This window comes from Pollicipes pollicipes, unplaced genomic scaffold (genome assembly GCF_011947565.3).
Source record: "Pollicipes pollicipes isolate AB1234 unplaced genomic scaffold, Ppol_2.1 Scaffold_4740;HRSCAF=5597_pilon_pilon_pilon, whole genome shotgun sequence".
NCBI classification, from domain to species: domain Eukaryota; kingdom Metazoa; phylum Arthropoda; class Thecostraca; order Pollicipedomorpha; family Pollicipedidae; genus Pollicipes; species Pollicipes pollicipes.
The window spans coordinates 1,133,299-1,151,575 of record NW_023596545.1 but is presented as its reverse complement, the minus strand read 5'-3'; the positions used below and the strand labels follow the sequence as shown (position 1 = coordinate 1,151,575).

The 18,277-nt window shown below is 51.8% G+C and overlaps 1 protein-coding gene across 1 annotated transcript in view; it reads right to left on the bottom strand.

The window, feature by feature from the left end:
* Positions 1-17,725: 17,725 nt before the first annotated feature.
* LOC119098852 (sodium/hydrogen exchanger 7) overlaps positions 17,726-18,277 on the bottom strand; it is a 6,029-nt gene continuing 5,477 nt past the window's right edge. Inside the window, exon 5 of the mRNA XM_037221898.1 lies at positions 17,726-17,803. Within this exon, the coding sequence (XP_037077793.1) occupies positions 17,726-17,803 (78 nt within the window). The remainder of the gene's footprint in view (positions 17,804-18,277) is intronic.

Genomic DNA, 18,277 nt, shown 5'->3' with positions numbered 1-18,277 from the left:
GCGCCGCCGGGGAAGACCACCTCGAGTGCAAGTCATGTCCCTCGCTATCCACTTGCATACATGCACATCTGGGACCGACTGCCGCCACGCAACTGACGTCTGGCCAGCGAGATCCATTTCGATCTGACCGATAGGCTGCGGCCATGCCGACAGCCTTGGCCCACCGCCGCTCGCCGCCGATAGCGGTATCGCAGCGCGAGAGAACAGGCGCCGAGTACGGGCGCCCGAGCGGCAGCGGCAGCTCACGGCCCGCGGGCCGACCCGCGCCATTCGGCCGGGGGCGTGGCGCGCCACCACTGCCGGACGGCGCGTCGGCCGATCCGTCTCCCCCATCAATGTACGGCGTCTATACACGGCACCGAGCGGAACTCGGGTAATGCGTTTCGTCCGATCTGGTTCTCGATAAGCGCACGGTATCTGTAACAGGCCATCAAGTGCGACAGCGGTAACGGATATTCGCAGCACATTGGTCCATTGATGGCGACACATGCACGCTGCATTAAGGTAAGCTATCAATCTTTTCAACCGGGCAGAATTTAGGGTCCGCAAATTACGGCCGGCAAAAACACGGTAAAAACACCAGCATAGGTACTGAAAAATACAGTAAAAACACCAGCATAGGTACTGAAAAACACTAAAAACACCAGCATAGGTGCTGAAAAATCTGCATGCGTTATGCGAGCAGAGCCGATGGCAAATGGAGCCCACTAGGTCCACATGATTAGGACCAACACACCGCGAGAGCCTGTGGCGCTCGCGCCATGACGCTGCATGATGCGAAATGGCAAAGACGAAAACGAACAGGCACAAGCCGTCTGTTGCAGCGAAAGTGCTCGACTGCCAGCCCAGAGAACTGGGTTGCGCGGGAAAAAATGTGTTTAGAAAAACTATGACTACGAGCATAATTCTAAAATGATACAAATTTATTTTAGAATCTTTCTCAGGACTCGCTCACAAGAATGCACCAAAATCCTCTAAAAGAAGCGAGAGGGCCGGGTGTTTGCCACACGCTGCTTTCGTTTTTGCTCCATTATATGGGATCTGGAGATCGCTTGAGAAGGATTTCCAACGACACACATTTCTTGTGCAACGAGTCCTTGAAAGCAGCCACAGTCCAAAACTGAAACCAGACATGCGACGGGATACCCAGAGAAACGAAGCAATCCAATAATCCCATCGCAGTCAACGCAATATGCTCTCAGCTCGATCATGGACCGGAATGAGCGCAGTCACGGTTTGGCCCGCTTGATCGATGCTAATCGGTATCTGGTTGTCATCTACAGACGCAGCCGGGGGTGGGGAGAGCGCTCACGAGGTTTTACCTCCATCCCACCCCCACCCCCGGCCAGGGTCGGGTGGCAGTTTTTTCACTGAGATACAATGGAATGAGACTCATCAATCGCGTGATTATGAAAATTATTATCGCTTTGCTTACATATGATCAGCTGTCCTAAGCGTGACACGTCGAACAGAGCAGCAGAACCTTCGTGATGAGGTTAATGAATAACCATGTGTTCACGCGGCAAACGGCTATAAAGGTACGGTCCTCGGTGTCCGGACAAAAAGCCGAATGGAAATATTTCAAAAATGTAACTACAAAAAGCCTGCACGGCTCGAGTCTAAGGACCAAGGTAAAAATACAGGGAAGTCGACAGGGATTAAATTCGAAAGACAAAAGTCGAGTGATAAAAGATAAAAGGAATAAAGGTGAATCGCGAAAAAAAGTCGAAGGACAAAAAGGCGACAGGAATACAAGTTGAAAAGTCCAAGCGGAAACAGATTCACAGCGATAAAAGATTGGAAAGCACCTCATCAGTTGAGACCAAAACACGGCTGGGAACCATAAACCACGTCCTGTGGTCTGTAATAGAACTGAGGGGGCAAGGACACTAGGATATCACGTTCGCAAAAGGTGAGTGGGAGCCTTGAACATGTCCTGGTATTGCTGACGGTACCAGCGGGACCCAGGAAGCTATGTTTGTATTTGGAAAAGAACCAGAACCAGAAAAGAACCAGAACCAGAAAAGTGAGGGCCAGAAGCCAGCTTGCTTGTTCGCGAAAAAAAAAACAAGAGGGCATTCTATTGGTTGTTTTGCGGTCGGCAACTTACCTTTTCATGCTAGGCGTCATATCATTAACACGCGCTCGGACGGGGGTGAATTGGCCTCCCGAAGGTTTTCCAGAATAATTTTTCTAAACATGCGGCGCAGGGGCGCCGAACTTTGCAGAGCTGTATGCAGTTGAATGGCGGATCCTTCAGTATACAACTCACATGTACTGTACCTTGTAAGGTCGCTGACCTACGGCAGGCCGGCCAGGACAGGGGTGTCCACGAATGCAATTTCTAGGAAATTATTCAATGTGGTGCGGCACGGAGTGATAGAAGAAGCCACACATCCCTGAGATAGCTTGTTGAACAAATAGACAATTAATTTTAGCACACACGGAAGATTGGGTCAAGTATAAAGGTCAAACGGAGGTCACAACCTGCTTTTTTACTGAAGACCCGCGCTGCATGGGGTAGCATCTGAGGCACATTTCAATTCCTAAGTCAAGGATCGCAACAGATATATTCCATAGACTTCTTAATGGTCAGAGATGGTCACTGACAAAAATAGCCTCAAATCGACCATTAGTTTTAGGAACATCCCGCCTCGCGCAACCCTTGACGTTTATTGACATTCAAAATGAAACTAATTTCGTAGATTTTTGGACACCGTGAATTTCTAAAGTAAAACAAGGTCACAGACCCCTACTTATCATTAGTGACCTTTCTTCTCAGAATACATATGTAGGGTAACGCGGTTGCATGAGAAGGTATGGGGAACACGCTGGACACCAATCTTGAATTTGACTTGTTTTTGATCTTATTTGAGCGGATCATGACCTAGGAGCCTCACAAAAAGGCACAAGTCAAATCGCACACGGACCGATCCATCCCATGAATTCGGTACTTTCCACCGCCGAGCGAAGAGTATTTATCAACCGGCCACCCGGACGCGTGTTGAGGCACTCCTGTCGTAGATCCTCTTGGCTACCTGCTATGCGGCTTAAATTTTTTCCATCGAATCGTTTTATCTGGCTTTTATCACTTAAATACTTCCTTTCTAGACTTCTTAAGATTTATCCCAAGACTTCTTTAAGGCTTAAGACACATTCCGATCCGAGTTTTATCCCTATAGTCGCTTTTTGTCCTTGACAGTTCCGTCCCCTTTCGACTTGTTTTCTAGTTGGATTTTATCCCAGTCCCACTTTTACCCCCCCTTTTGACCTGCTGTCCCTCGACTTTTTCGTGTTCTTTTTTGTCATCCCTGCCAACTTGTATGTTTTTTGACTTTTTGTCATCGCAATTTTTCCCATTCGAATTTACCCAGTCAATTTCTACCCCTTCATATTTTCGTCGCCCAGGCCATTCCGTCTGGCTCTCTTCATTCGGCTCGCCTTCATTCGACTGTTTTGTGCGGGAAACGCGGTGCTCAGCTGAGACAACGCCTTCCGACGTCTGGGCAAGCCGAAATTGATGGCCCATTGATGCGCTGGCCATTGCACACACAAACGTTTAGACAGTCCGTAGTCTTTCTCAGTATGTGCTGTGAATGGGGCTGCAATTCGGTCCTAAAAAAACATCCTGGCCTCCCCGTTGCAAATCCTGGTAGCGTCTCCCCCGCTTCAATCCTGGCTTCGCCCGTTTTCATTTACCACAGCCAAAGCGAATCAGTGGCACAGACGCCACGAGCATCAGTCAACAAAAGTTAAAATAAAACAGAAACAGTAAAATAAACCAGCCCTCCGCCCCCTCCCAGCAGGTGACGAAATCACTTGGTGCCGAGCGCCCCAGTGCTTTTGGCAGTTTAAGACAACCTGTAAGGCTTCTAGAACATCATGTTGGGCCCCTCATGCATCAACATGATCCCAGACATCAAAAGATCCCCGGAATCCAAAACAGGCACCTAAAGCCACCAAGTGGTTCCGTGGCTGGACGGACTCCTTAGGCCCCGGTGTGACCAAATCCATCGAGACGCATTATATGTAAATGTTTCAAATCAAGCGTTTAGCCGATAAGGGAAACGTACTAGGGAATAAGGGGAACGATAAGGAACGCTCAGCCGATAAGGGAAGGGGAACGAGAAGGGGTAAATAATATGGAAACATCAGTTCGCTATCGTCAGACCACTTCACTTTCAACGTATCTATTTTATTCGGAAAACACTTCAATGATTGGTTGTTATGAATCGACCACAGCTACTCTCCACCGGGCCACTCTCCGCAGCTGGCTCCGGAACATTGTATCAGTCCAGCTTCTAACTGTATCCAATATTTGGGCCAGGAGTGCTGCCAGGGGGACGTCTATGAGTCTAGTGAGAACGCATCACTAATTCTTTGTTTTTGTCAGGAGCCATATATGGTGAGGAATATGGATGGAATATCTTTTATATATCAATTAAAGATATATATATATATATATATATATATATATATGGATATACATATATATACATAAGCATTTGGATGTATAATATATAGATATGTGTTTTACTGATACGTATTTATATATATATATATATATATATATATATATATGGAATATCTTTTATCCCACTGAGTGTTTTAAAACAAACTTAACGAAGTTGAAATTGCTTCAACCTTCTTCGAAGTCCAACAACGCGTCGTGTTTTGTTCAGCTTGGGCCATCTTGGGGGTATGGCTGGTCTCCCGCTAAACTTGGACCGGCCATTGTTCCTCACAAGCACACGTGCTTTCCATCCCCATGCCAGAACACGTCCGACCACTGGGTTTGTATTGTTTCCATGCATGGCCAAAGGCGTTTAATGCCACCTCTACCAAGTATGGGGAATAGCAGTCATTCCACAAAAAATCGATCCAATAAAAAAACAGCTGATGACTTAACAGATGACAATTTACCGAGCGAGCCAAGAAAGACTCCAGCAACCCAGACGCTCCCACAATGAGCCCCACGCCCACTCCAGGACCACTGCTCGCGTGCGTGGCTCGGCCCCACTCACCGGCGGCGCCTCGGGCTCGGAGCCTCTGCTGCGGCGGAAGGCCCAGCGGCGGCACCACAGCGCACGAGAGAGTGCTGGTCCGGTGCTGGTCCGGCGCCGCCCCGGTCCGCTCCAGGCCGCCCGCAGTCACCGCTCGCGCCACGCACCCCTCCTCGGCCGGCCGGCCATCCGCGACTGGCCGCCGCGCCGACCGGTATTATTAGCCGGCCGGCGCCGGGACCTCGGCTCAGCTGACGCCCCGCGCGCGCCACGGTCAAGGTCGCGCAAGCCGGCCGGTCGTGGCCAGTGCGCCGACCTCACGCTAGTGCTCTAGATTCATGCTCAGGACCTAGGCCGCCTCTCACTCGCGCCGCCCACAGACTTAACTCCTGGTCTCCGTAAGTCGGAGGACTGAGACAAAAAGCCTCGGGCGACGGCGCCGTGGATCGTCTTACTCGACTACACCTGTCCACGACTAAGCGACGATGTCGTCCCACCACGATCGCCTACTTGGAATTCAGCATGGTGCCCCTGGTTTCACAATCTGCTGTAAGTGGGGAGGCGAATCTGGAGAGACCAGCCACAAAGTGATGATCAGTCAATGTGATCAGACGGCGACAAGGAGCGGCGCTGGGCGGCTCTAGTGAAGCCAGAGAATACCACGGTTTGTTCCCGATGCAGATACAGAAACACGACAACGATGACGCATGCCTACCGACGGTCTTCAGCGTACCGCATGCTAACCCATGGACGAGAACCTTGGCGTGAGAGTGTGGGGCGTGGCAAAAGGGGTCCGAGGCGTGGCGGAAGGGATGCGGGGCGTGGCAGAAGGGGTCTGGGGCGTGACAAAAGGGGTCCGGGACATGGCGGATGGGGTGCAAGGCATAGCAAAAGGGGTGCGGGGCGTGGCGGACGGGGTGCGGGGCGTGGCAAAAGTTTGAGAAGCATCCATAGGGGTTCCTTCTGCGCCAGTGGCATCTGCTGCGACGATCCGAATCCCACTGCTCCGGTCAGAGGGAGGAGACTGATGCAGGATGTGTTCATCTGAGGGCCTCCGGACTGGCCACGGGGCCTCGGCCGCCGGACGCCGCGGCGGTAGCCGGCAAATATCCCTGGGCTTGGAAGGAAGCGCGCTTCAGCCCTAACCGAGAAAGGTGGTGGCCCCCTAGCGCAGTCCTTGCGAGACCTCCTGTCCAGGAAAGGTACACAATCGTCCAACTCGTCAATTACAGATCAGGGTCTCCTGAGTGTTCAACCCATGAGGTCACTCAATGCACGCTCCTACCGGCATCAACTTATAAAAACCGAGGAAAATGTGGCTCGTCGAAATAAAGTATGTCATATCTCGTGATTTTTGAGGGGCGTCCTCGCAGGGGGAGGTCATCAAGCTCTGTGCTCCTCCTACCCTCGACGATACTATTGCAGCGCCCCTGTTAATCCTGGATAAGGCTTAAGATGGGATTGCAACAAGCTCGATTTGAGAGTTGAACTATTGCTGCTTTTCTATTCGGATCCAAAGCATGGGTCACAGAGCGGGCCATAAGTCACAAGTTAATTAGCATTTTCCCTTTAGAATGGAGGAAAAGAGCCATGATATGCATGGTGTTGCTGAGCGTCATTAAGCAAGAAAAACAGGTACGTGTTTAAAAAAACATTACAGGAAAAACTTGCCAAAAAACTTGTTACTTCAACCTTTGCAAGCCTATAAAAGCGAATTCAGCAGGCCCATGAAGTTTGAGATCCTTCAATACCAGAGGGGGTTTAGTGTCCACCAGACATAGCTTAAGTCTGCCACTTCACAGCACTGAACTTTGTTGAGACTCTGTTATCTGTACGTAGGAGGGCGTGCAAAGGTCGCTGCCCAAGGATTGTTTGCTTCAAACGTTTTAGGCTTTGCAATCCCGCCACGCGTGACGCAATGGTCGTATCAGCCATGTTTTGCAAGTCCCAGCACGTTAACCGAATAAAGGGACCTGTATCGCATCACGCAACGGTCGCATCAGTCGCATCAGCCATCATCAGTCGCATCGTGAGAAGTCATGATATGACGTCAGTCATGATATGACTTCAGTCATGATATGACTTCTCACGACAAAATCTCTCCCCCATTGGGATAACACAATCGCACCTCAAGCAGCACTAGTTCCATTCTCAACCGGCTCACGCGCTTACAACAATGCCGCGGACTTAGCACGCGCGCGCGGCTGCACGACGTGCTGAGGAGCGACCCGCGCCGGCCCCCCGACGCTTTCATTTGAACCGCGAGAGCTGTTGGCGACTGCGACAACACGTGTGTACTGTGCAGCGAAGAGTTCACACGCGGCCTCGACCGGTTCGTTTACGGAGCCCAGCCAGAACAAGACGCTGGGTCTGCAAGTACAGGCTGACCACAGTACCAACCGGCACACGGCAGCACTGCTTCAGTTGCGTCAGGACCGCGTGACGCCCGAGCGGTGGCGTCAACGTCGTGCCACGCGGCGACGTGACGTCACGCCACGCGGTCCTGCCTCGCCACACGCATATATTTTGTCGTGCGTGGGTTCTCAGGCAGCTAACGTAAACGAGCCCCACGCCTGACGGCGTGCTGCCATAGCGTCAGGTTCGCCGCCGCGTCTGGGTACGCGTGTACAGAATCCGCCATCTCATCTACCGCTTACTTGGCTCTATCGTGTCTAAGCAAAACGTTGCGTCGAAGTGAATAATCCCGCCACCACCCTATTACCAGTTTGTTATCAGGATTATGATACCATTTGCGTCACAAACGTCCAAGAATTTGCATGATTTCACTAGAGAACAAAAATATACCATAATTAGCGCGAAGTAAGCATCATAAAGGTAAAGTGAGCTACTGTCCGCACAAAAGCAGGTAACAATGGTCAGCATTCGAGGTGAAATAGGTAAATTTTAAGAAAGCACAAAGGTCCCACAAACTACCACATAAGTCCCTACAGTAATACACAGCGAGCAAATTAGCACAAAGTGAGCTTTTTTAGCACATGAGGACTTACCACCCTTTCCAATTCACCCACCCGTGGCGGTGTAGGTTCGGGGCGGCTCAGGCGCCTCCTACTTGCCCCTGACTGGCATGGTCTGTGGCCGGTGGCAGGGACAGCGCTAAAAGTCACGTGACGTCAGGCCTACCCGTGTCGGACATTGCGGCACGTGAAGCTTTGGCCGCAAACATTTTGTCGCTCTCTCGGAATTTCACGATGGTCGGGTCAGGCTCACGCAACAAGCACTGATTAGCTCGCTCGACAATTCATCATCCAATCAAAAGCCTCGGATTACATCTTAAAAAGCGCTCGATTATGCACCAACTTAATAGAGAAGCCGGTTTAGTTTGCGTAACCACAAAGGTGAGCAAACCGTGCGCAAATATCCTGAGAACGAGCCGAGGGCTGCGCGGCAACCCGCACGAGCTGCTCCACCGGTATCAGCTGGGACGCGCCGAGCATAGCGCAAGATTCCGCGCGGTGGCGGCGAGCAGCTGCACATAGTGCGACAACTCGCAACGGAGAATCGTCGCGAAGCGCAGTACCGCTCCTGCTCCGACGCGGTATGACAAGCACATCAGCCTGCCGGCGCGGCACGTCACGCGCACACACGTGTAGTCTCGTTCGCCGCTCATGCCTGGTTGGCTGCCAAACACCTGCCATGCGGGTCAGACAACCGCAGACGCAGCACAAACACAGACTTGGGACTGCCTGCCCTCCCCCCCCCAAAAAAAAAGAAAAATAGGTGGAATGCTACGGTGTCTTCCCTATCTCATTTGGAATCTTTCTTTTCCAGAAGTACGCTCTTGCACCATCAAGATCCTGTATGGTTCTGGTCGCGCATGCGCCTCGTGGAAGATGGCTACGCGGTGCTGGTATCGACACCCATCGCAGTGCCTTAGGTCACATCGTTATGTTTAGAGTAAAAGCACCAGTGTGGTATTGGAACACCAAATGTATTCCTTCGGAGAAAAAAAAACACCTTGAAAACTCCTTTGGCGGGTCCAATCCCTTGATGAACACAATCAAGATACCAAAGTTATCCTTTGTTGCTCATTCCTCAATACTTGTTATCGTATCTGCTAGGCGTTATTTCCAAGTCAAAATAAAAACCGCAGTAAGATCATGACATGTTTGGATAGCTCAGAGCATTCAACATTCCGTCCCAACTGTCCCGCGGCGCAAAAAGAGCATCTATAGCGTCGCAGGGTATATCATGACGAGCGACCGATCTGAAGGTCACTCCTGACCGACCGACCGATCTGAAGGTCACCCCTGAGGCCAGTGTTTCAAAGCCTTTGGGTCAGCACCGAATGCTATTTTTCTGGCCGTCTCGACTCTCTCCTCTCCCCCCCCCGCTCCTTCTCCCCTCTCCCCTCTCACCCTCCCCTCCCCTCCCCTCCCTCCCTCCTCCTTTCTCCCCTCTCCCCTCTCTCTCTCTCCTCTCCCCTCTCCCTCCCTCCCTCTCCCTCTCCATCTCCATCTCCCATCTCCATCTCCATCTCCCTCCTCCCTCTCCCTCTCCCTCTCCCGCTCCCTCTCCCTCTCCCTCTCCCTCTCCTTTCCCTCTCCCCCTCCCTCTCCCTCTCCCTTCTCCCTCTCTCCTTCCCTCTCTTCCTCTTCCTTCTCTTCCATTCTCTCCCTCTCCCTCTCGAGAACCTCCAGCTATGATTGATGCGCCAGACCGCAGGCCGGGAAGTTTTTGCTTCGACGGAGGGAAACAAATCAGTTGACCTGATTTGCTTCAAATGGCGATGAGCGATAAGCATGGTCCTACAATACTTATCTAGATCAAACCGTATTCCTTCTGCCACTTGTCGATGCTTGCCATTTTCAGCTGCAAACATCTGCGCTTTCTGCAAATTGCATTTTCTACCTGGATACTTGACATATGTGGGCGTACTTGTAGATTTACGGGGTACTCCATGCATCAATGCCCTTGTAACACAAAAATCATGTAACTCGCATGCAATGAAGAGCCGGGTTCCGGTAGAAAAGATTGCCGCTGCAAAGGCCACTGTTGGCAACAACATATTTTTTTTCGTGACGCAAAAACAGCCCGGGCATGACAAGCCATACAGAGCAAAAGCTTCGGAGGGATATCCTGTGCAATCGGAAATACCCCACCAGATGTTGGCACGTAACGGGGAAGCATCGAGCATCGGCAGGCAATACTGCCGCCATGCGCCCCGCCAGTGCGAGGCCTAATCAGCACTAGAGGCTGGACCGATGCGTGCCCCCACCGTACACAGGCCGTGTCAAAGTCCTGTGCTGCGACCGACGGATGGCTGCGCCGTTTCCGACGCATGGCCGGCCGGGTCACGTGACCGTCCTGTGCTGTGACCGACAGCCGGCTGCGCCGTGTCCGCCGCATGGCCGGCTGGGCCACGTGGCCGTCCTGTGCTGTGACCGACGGCTGGCTGCGCCGTTTCCGACGCGTGGCCGGCCGGGCCACGTGGCCGTCCTGTGCTGCGACCGACGGCTGGCTGCGCCGTGTCCGCCGCATGGCCGGCTGGGCCACGTGGCCGTCCTGTGCTGTGACCGACGGCTGGCTGCGTCGTGTCCACCGCGTGGCCGTTCAGCGCCATTTTTCTGACCCTATCAGTCAGCCGGGAAGCCAGGTGCCGCTAAGCGCTGTGCGGACGACCGGAGGACCGCGGTCACCCCGAGTCTCAAGTTACATCTGAGTCTAACTGACAACAAACAATTAGAGAGCTGCAACCATCGACCATTTTCTCGCACCTCCATGAGCTGACAGGGCACGACCAGAACACTGAGCTCCTAGCAGCTCAGGTCACGTCGGCGCTCGCTCGATCCCGCACGCTGCGCTCAGTGGGGGCGCACGCTTGCCCCGGTGGCCGGCGGCCCAGTCCGTCAGGAGAGGGCACGGAGAGTCGCGCCCCGGCCGACAAAGGACGAGGCGGGGTGGCCCCGTCCGTCAGAGCCGCCCCCCGGCCGGCCGGCGACTGCTTAGCACACAGCCGTCCGTTATCGGGTAGACGGCCCACAATGTACAGGGTACACAGACAGTCCACGCTGTCTGGGGAAGGCACACTGTCGATACCGCTCATCGCAGGCAGACAGACCACGCTGTCTGGGGAAGGCACACTGTCGATACCGCGCATCGCAGGCAGACAGACCACGCCGTGGCCTTTTTTAAGAACAAATCGCTGGAGGTCGAGTGCCCCTCTTAGATAGCTGCCAGAATGCTGATTCGCTTTTACCATACCATACCATATACCGTACCATACCATAGCGTTTACCATACCATGCCATACCAGATGTCATTGTCAATCCAATACACCATACCCGTAGCCATAACATTTACCCATACCATTCGTCTACCATTAAACCATGTCATCAATCTACACCATACCATACCATGCCCATATTTATGGCACAATTCTTACCATACTACACTTCAACTATACTATACCATACTATACTTTGTTATACCATGCTATGCTATTGCTATTGCTATGCTATGTCGTATGCTATTGCCATACCATGCCATGCTATATGCCTACTGCTATGCTATGCAGAACTGCTATGCTACACTCTACTATACTCTACGTATACTATTCACTGTTGTACTATACTATACTCTAATCAAGCTATACTATACTTATCTATACTATACCATACCTATACTATACTATACTATACCATACTATGTTATACCATACCATACCATGTCGTACTGCACCGTTACTGTACGGTACCTATCATGTCATGTCATGCCATACTCATCATACAACGCCCATACTATACCACACCATGTCACACCACACCATACCATACCATGCCATACCTACCATACCATACCATGTTTCATGCCATACTTTCCTGCTACGTTTGTAAAATACACTACCATATACTTTACTATATACTATACTATACTATACTATACCATACCATACCATACCATACCATACCATACCTACCATACCATACCATATTCATACCATACTTTCATGCTACGTTTGTAGAAAATAGATCATTGACGCGATGAACTGGATTTGGCGGAGGAGAACGAGTACGGAACATGTGGGTTGCGTAGCATGGCTGCTGTCATGAATTGGTCAACAAAATTAAGGTTTGTTTATGTTCGGCTGCTGACACTTATCCGCTTGGATCCTTACACGAAACACACCAATGCACGCACCGTAGATGACTTACCGGCAGCAGAATAGCAAAGACGCTGTGGAATTTATATTCCTTGATCCAATGGACAACGAAGTCAAAAGCTTATAATTATTGGCTGCAAAACGTGCTACAGGAGGAAATTCCGTTCGACCGCGTCAAAAGCACACTTTTTGACGCAACGTGGTTTAGATTTACCGGAAAGTAAATAAAAATGGGGCATGTACGCCATGAGCCGGACGGGTCGGAACAATCAAAACTGCCAAGGTTATGCCACGCTGACACGCTTAAAAACAACTCTCCTTCATTGGATCAAGTTAAAGGTGAGTCCATCAACTGCCTGAGGTCGATTTTACGGGAGACAGACCAGCGTGGAACGGTGTGGAATCTATATTCTGTAACCCAGGGTATTTTTGCGAAGGTAACTTTTGGGCCGCTGCCACGGTAAAATTTGCATCTTTTCAAGCGCGCTTCTTTAAAACAAAGAGCTAACAATTCGACGCGGCTCAGTGGAGTTACCGAGGCAAGCAAGAACGGAAATGTGAGGATCATGAGCTTGTTGTGACCGACGGGTCACAGACCTCAAAGTTGTTCATTGTTAGCTAGTGGTACGCCAAAAACACCTTTGGTTACTCGGACCTTAATAAAAGCACAAGAATCGAAGCGCTGTAGTCGATATTCCGGGGAAAAGGCATTGCAACGTATGGGTTATGGACGTTTCCAACCAACCATCAACAAAATCCAAAACATTCCAAAAGGCGTGGTGATTTTGAAACAAGTCAAAGCCAAACACAAACAATTGTGATCTTCACACCAGAGGTATACACGCATGGAACGTGTGGCTTATCAACGTCGTCACCCACGGATCAACTATGTCCACTTGCACGAGGGTCTCCCGTGCGGCGTCGTATTCAACGGGAGGGGCACCGAGGGCATGTGCTTCCTTACCAAACTGCTACCAGTATAATATCCGAAAAAAATGTTGACAATTAAAAAACAGAGAATAGAGGCTTTGTAACAATCCAGCAAAGGGTCCCGCTAGGCTAAACAGGGCCTTCTGTTCCAGCAGAGGGCGGTCCCAAACCGGCATAGGGGCCTCCCAGTTTGTAGCGGGGACCTCCCGACCGGGCAACAAGTATCTTCTTGCATAGAGCTCCGCCTCTCTTCTGTGCGCTCTAAAGCATCGTTGCAAGCAAAGACGCGTGCCACTTAATCAGTAGTACCAGCTTTCTCGGAAATCCACAGACCCTGCGGAGAAATCTCATCTGACTCCGTAACTCACCATTATAAAGGTGGTGTATCCAATTTGCCTTGGCTTTTCCAATGTTTTGCGTTCTGTTATGTTTGCACGCACTGATACGTCAACCTTGTCTGTGTAATACGTGCTGCGAGAGCTTGAAACGCTCTGTTTAGACAAAAACATGTGGGAATACGAAGATTCTATCCCGCGAGTTTCAACGACACCTTGTATCATGGGTTTGCTCTCTCCCCTGTGGCGTTTACCAGTGTTCCATTTCGGGGGGCACTTTGGGCTTGAGAATGCGAGTATCACATGATTCATGTGACGCGCACTGGTTAAAACTGTAAACAACCAAGTTCTTGGTAACTGGCCCTTGCCCACTGGGCCAATCACGAACGTTCTTTTATTCGCACAGAAGAGATGGCAAGGTGGTTGTCATGACGACGTGATACTAACTGCGGGGGAAAACCGTAGTACTGTTTCAGAGGGTTGACAGCGTAATTTGAAAATAAATAAAATGCATATCCTTACTAAGTCTTGGCGATGCTGCAGTGGTACTACTCATTACTATTATAAGACAACCAATTCGGACGTTCCACTTACGCATACTATTTAAATATGCCCCAAACGTGGTATATATAAGGTCTGATAGGTGGTATATATAAGGTCATATATAAGGTATAAGGTGGTATATATAAGGTCTTATATAAACGTGGTATATATAAATAGGCCTCAAACGTGGTATATACAAGGTGGTATACTTGCCCTTTAACACAACATTTGGCTTCCTGCTCTAGAGCACTGGCTGCCTTATTCACAAAGGTGACCTCAGGACCCAGAAAACGGATCTCTTGATGTGGCGAAGGATCTTGAGCTTGACTTATTAATCGCTGCCTTAGTTTTAGGCCGTCTTTGTCTTAATTTCGGTATTCTGCCTGAAGATAAAGTGCACTTAGTTGAGAAAAGGGGTCTCCCAGGAATTAGGGGGAAGCAAATACATGCTCTTGCCTCTCCCCACCCCTGCTGCGCCGCCCTGCCTTTTTAAAGCGTCGCTCAGCCGGATTCGCCAAAGCTGAAGAGTGATTACTGGTGATATCCCTCACCGTTACAGTTGCACCCATCTGGACCAATTGAATTCCGGTTGACGTGACTTGAAACCTGTCAGACATTTCAAAAAGCTATGCACTCATTACCTGCTTGTTTCTTCCTTTTGTGTTGGTAAATAGCTGCCTCAAAACAGACAATGCTCTTCGCACTCTCTCTGAAGCGTGACAACAACCTGATCTGGCGCGACCTCTTGTCAGGGCAATGTTTTCACTGGGGGGAGGGGGGGCAATCGCGCACTGGTTATTAAAGGGGATTTGGCGGTCACTGGTGGGGATATCCTCTCTCCTCCTCCCCAGTCAACCTGTTAAAATTGGTCCCAACCCACGCTGTGTGGGGCAAATATCGAACGTTCCCGGGGGAAGACGGCGTGCCGGCACTGCCAACGGCAGGTAGGCAAACCACGCTGTGCGGGGCATACAACGCTGTGTGAGGCAGACAACGCTGTACGGAGCAGACCACGCTGTGCGGAGCAAAGACAGCCCACGCCCTCTCCCGGTCCACACAGACCCTCGCCGCCACATGCGGTCGCCGCTGCCCTGGCCCCGGCAGGCAGAAGACGTCAGGGCCTCAACATGCCAAGGGTATGCGGTGCCCCGACCACGTGTGGACCTTCGCGACCGGCAAACCCACCGGAAACGATCACGTGGTATCCGTGATACCACCATCGTCGAGGACAGGGCAAACGGGGATGCCCACATGTGCCATGGCCAGTTCACATGTGCAATGAAAGCATTAAGCGCCACAGACAATGATAAATTCATGTTACGTAAAACGAGGTAAAGCTAAGATTCTAGAAAAAAAATTCATTCAGTCCCAACGCATGTAAGGCAACATAAGCTTATTCACTTCCGGAGGCTTGTGTCCACCGAGCCTCACCAGATCGTTGTAGCTGAGGCTGCTGCATGTGGAAAGGCAGCACTAAAAATCAATGCCACGGCCTTATGCGGCACGTAAAACCCTCCGCAGTCTTGCCCGGCGAAAGAGCAGAGGCCAAATTCGCTGAACTGGACGGCACAACTTGTGAGGGGGGTTCAGTGTACACGCAACAAGCTGTGCTTAGCAGACATTCTAAGCTCGAAACCATCCGTGTTAATGCACCGTTACCGTTACTACCGTTAACTGTTACCGTTAAAGTTAATTATTTTTCGGAAAACATTCACATGTGAAAGACATAGGCTTGGAATATGCGTGCGCCGGCCTTCACCAACATGCCAAGCACAAGAGATGGTGTTTTAGTGCTCGCGGTCTGCGCCCAAATAATGTGCGCGTCACGAGGCCAAACACGACGTGCATAGCGTACAGCCCTTGGCGCCACGTCTGCACAATTCTGGTATATTGCATGGGCTGAAGTATGATGAGCTTGGCGCCATACACAGTCGTCCCAATTTAGCCCCTGACGCCGGCCGCCTACCAGCCGCCGACCGAGGCCGGCAGACGTGACCGGACTGGCGGCGTCACGGCCGGTGGCGCTCGACGGCCGGCGACGCCGCCCAGTGGGGCGCGCTTCTCCGGCCGTGCCACCGTCCAGTGCGGAGTGTCTGCTCCCATACCGCCGGCCCGGACGCGTCACAGCTCGCCCTCGCGTGCATTGTGTCAAAACGGTGACAGGTGGCGTGACGCTCTCGCCATCAATAAAGCCAGTCGTCGATGAGATTACCAAGAGCTTCAAAGGAGCAAGTGTCAAGCATCCGCATCATGAAGTTTCCAGCCTGGCTATTTAAAGGTTCCGTAGACCAATCAGAACACACGTGGTCGAAGAATCAAGACGGTTGCTCCAACCCCGACAAATGCAGACGGTTTGCGACTTTGTTCACCCACGCTCCTGTGACCACCTCGCAGCACTAGGCCGCTACAGCATGACAGCATGGCAATACCGGCATACGCTGGTGCTATCTCAGTATGAAAGTCCATGATATAAATGGTGTCCACCGACCCAGCAGCAACCTTTGCTTCGGTAGGTGGACTTTCTTGAAGAGACAGCACAGGATTTAGACGTTTCGAACAGGTAGTCTCTCCATTCCGTGCCAATGGCGTCCTTTACTACCTGAATGCATGTATGAACAGTGGACCTCCGGGGAGTCATTAACGGACAGTCAAATGCTAATTTTAGTTGACTAATGTCAGCCTTCCTTCATACTCCTCCATGCATGTCCAACACTGACCCTGATTTGCTCCCTACGTTCTTTTAGTAAGATTCAGTTCTTGGCAGGAAGTGCCGCGACTTCCTCTGCTGTTTTCTGATGTCACTGGAATAGTGGGAGGGGCACTCCCGGTTGCCCTGTAATGGGTCGTGGTCGGAACACAAGTCGCAAAAAAGCTTTGCAGACATAGTAACGCCTACGACGTGAACGGCTGGCAAACGAAGCCGCCGTATGGGCAAACAAATATATGAAGATGTGCATAAATACCATCGGCGATTTTTTACAGGCATGGCTCACGTCGCGCAGAGACGGCCTTGCGACCAGCCTTAAGAATAATTTTATGGCAAGGTCCTGAAAGTGATCTCACAAAGAAAAGCCCCACAAATTGCAGCAACATGCTTTTATCGAATGACTTTAACGTGACAGTACCGCGACGCGGTCACGCATTTTAACCCGTTTCTTTTGGCCAGTTAGTGAACTGAACGTCAAAAAAAGTCACGCAAGCGCAGTTTTTACGATGCGAATCAAAACTAGCTGCCACCCTTCGCGAATCCAACGCTTCACCAACTAATGTACGCGGGCATGCCACAACTTCCTTTGAGACTAAAAAAATATGCAACAGTCAGTCGTAGTTCCTGGCACAATCCGTGATGGTAATCAGCTCGCAGCATGGCCCCCACGAGACTCTGGTTAGCACACTGAACATAAAACATACATTGGACGGAATTAACGTCCCGGCCCGGGGTTATCAGCTGTCGTGTCTCATGACGGCCCTGAGCCGAAACGTTCATATGGAGAATGTGAAGGAAAGTGGATGTCACAAGGCTGCTAGAGCGAGCAGCTTCCACGGAAGCAGCGCTACAATCGTAAAATCGTGCGTTTTTGGAAAACAACTTCACAAAGAAAATGTGCAAAAATGTCACCTGTGGATACTGCAGCTGCCACATCTGTCCAACCACATTCTCAAGCCGGGGCCGTCGGACTAAGTTTGGAGTCCTATGTCGCACGACACCACTATTTACCGATCGAGAAGCGAGCAGCTGGCGAGGCGCAGACGACCGAGGCCGACAGTGCACCAGGCCAGGACGGCAGCAGCCACTACAGAGTCTCGACACGCTGGCGCCGGAAGCCAAGCCTCTGTCGGCACCGGGCCTCCCATTGGCCAGTGAGCGGCAACTGCGGCCGGGAGCCAGCCCGGTCAGCCGGGAGGGCGGGTCGGTACCGGCCGGGAGTCAGCCCAGTCAGCCGGGAGGGCGGGTCGGTACCGGCCGGGAGTCAGCCCAGCCAGCCGGGAGGGCGGGTCGGCACCGGCCTGGAGCCAGCCCGGCCAGCCGGGAGGGCGGGTCGGTACCGGCCGGGAGCCAGCCGGCCAGCCGGGAGGGCGGGTCGGTACCGGCCGGAAGCCAGCCTGGCCAGCCGGGAGGGCGGGTCGGTACCGGCCGGGAGCCAGCCGGCCAGACGGGAGGGCGGGTCGGTACCGGCCGGAAGCCAGCCCGGTCAGCCGGGAGGGCGGGTCGGTACCGGCCGGGAGCCAGCCTGGCCAGCCGGGAGGGCGGGTCGTTTGCAGCTTAGTGCACACAAGACGTAATTACCCAACATCCGGGGCGTTGCCTTGTTTGAATAATTTAGCCGTGTCACGACAGCACATTC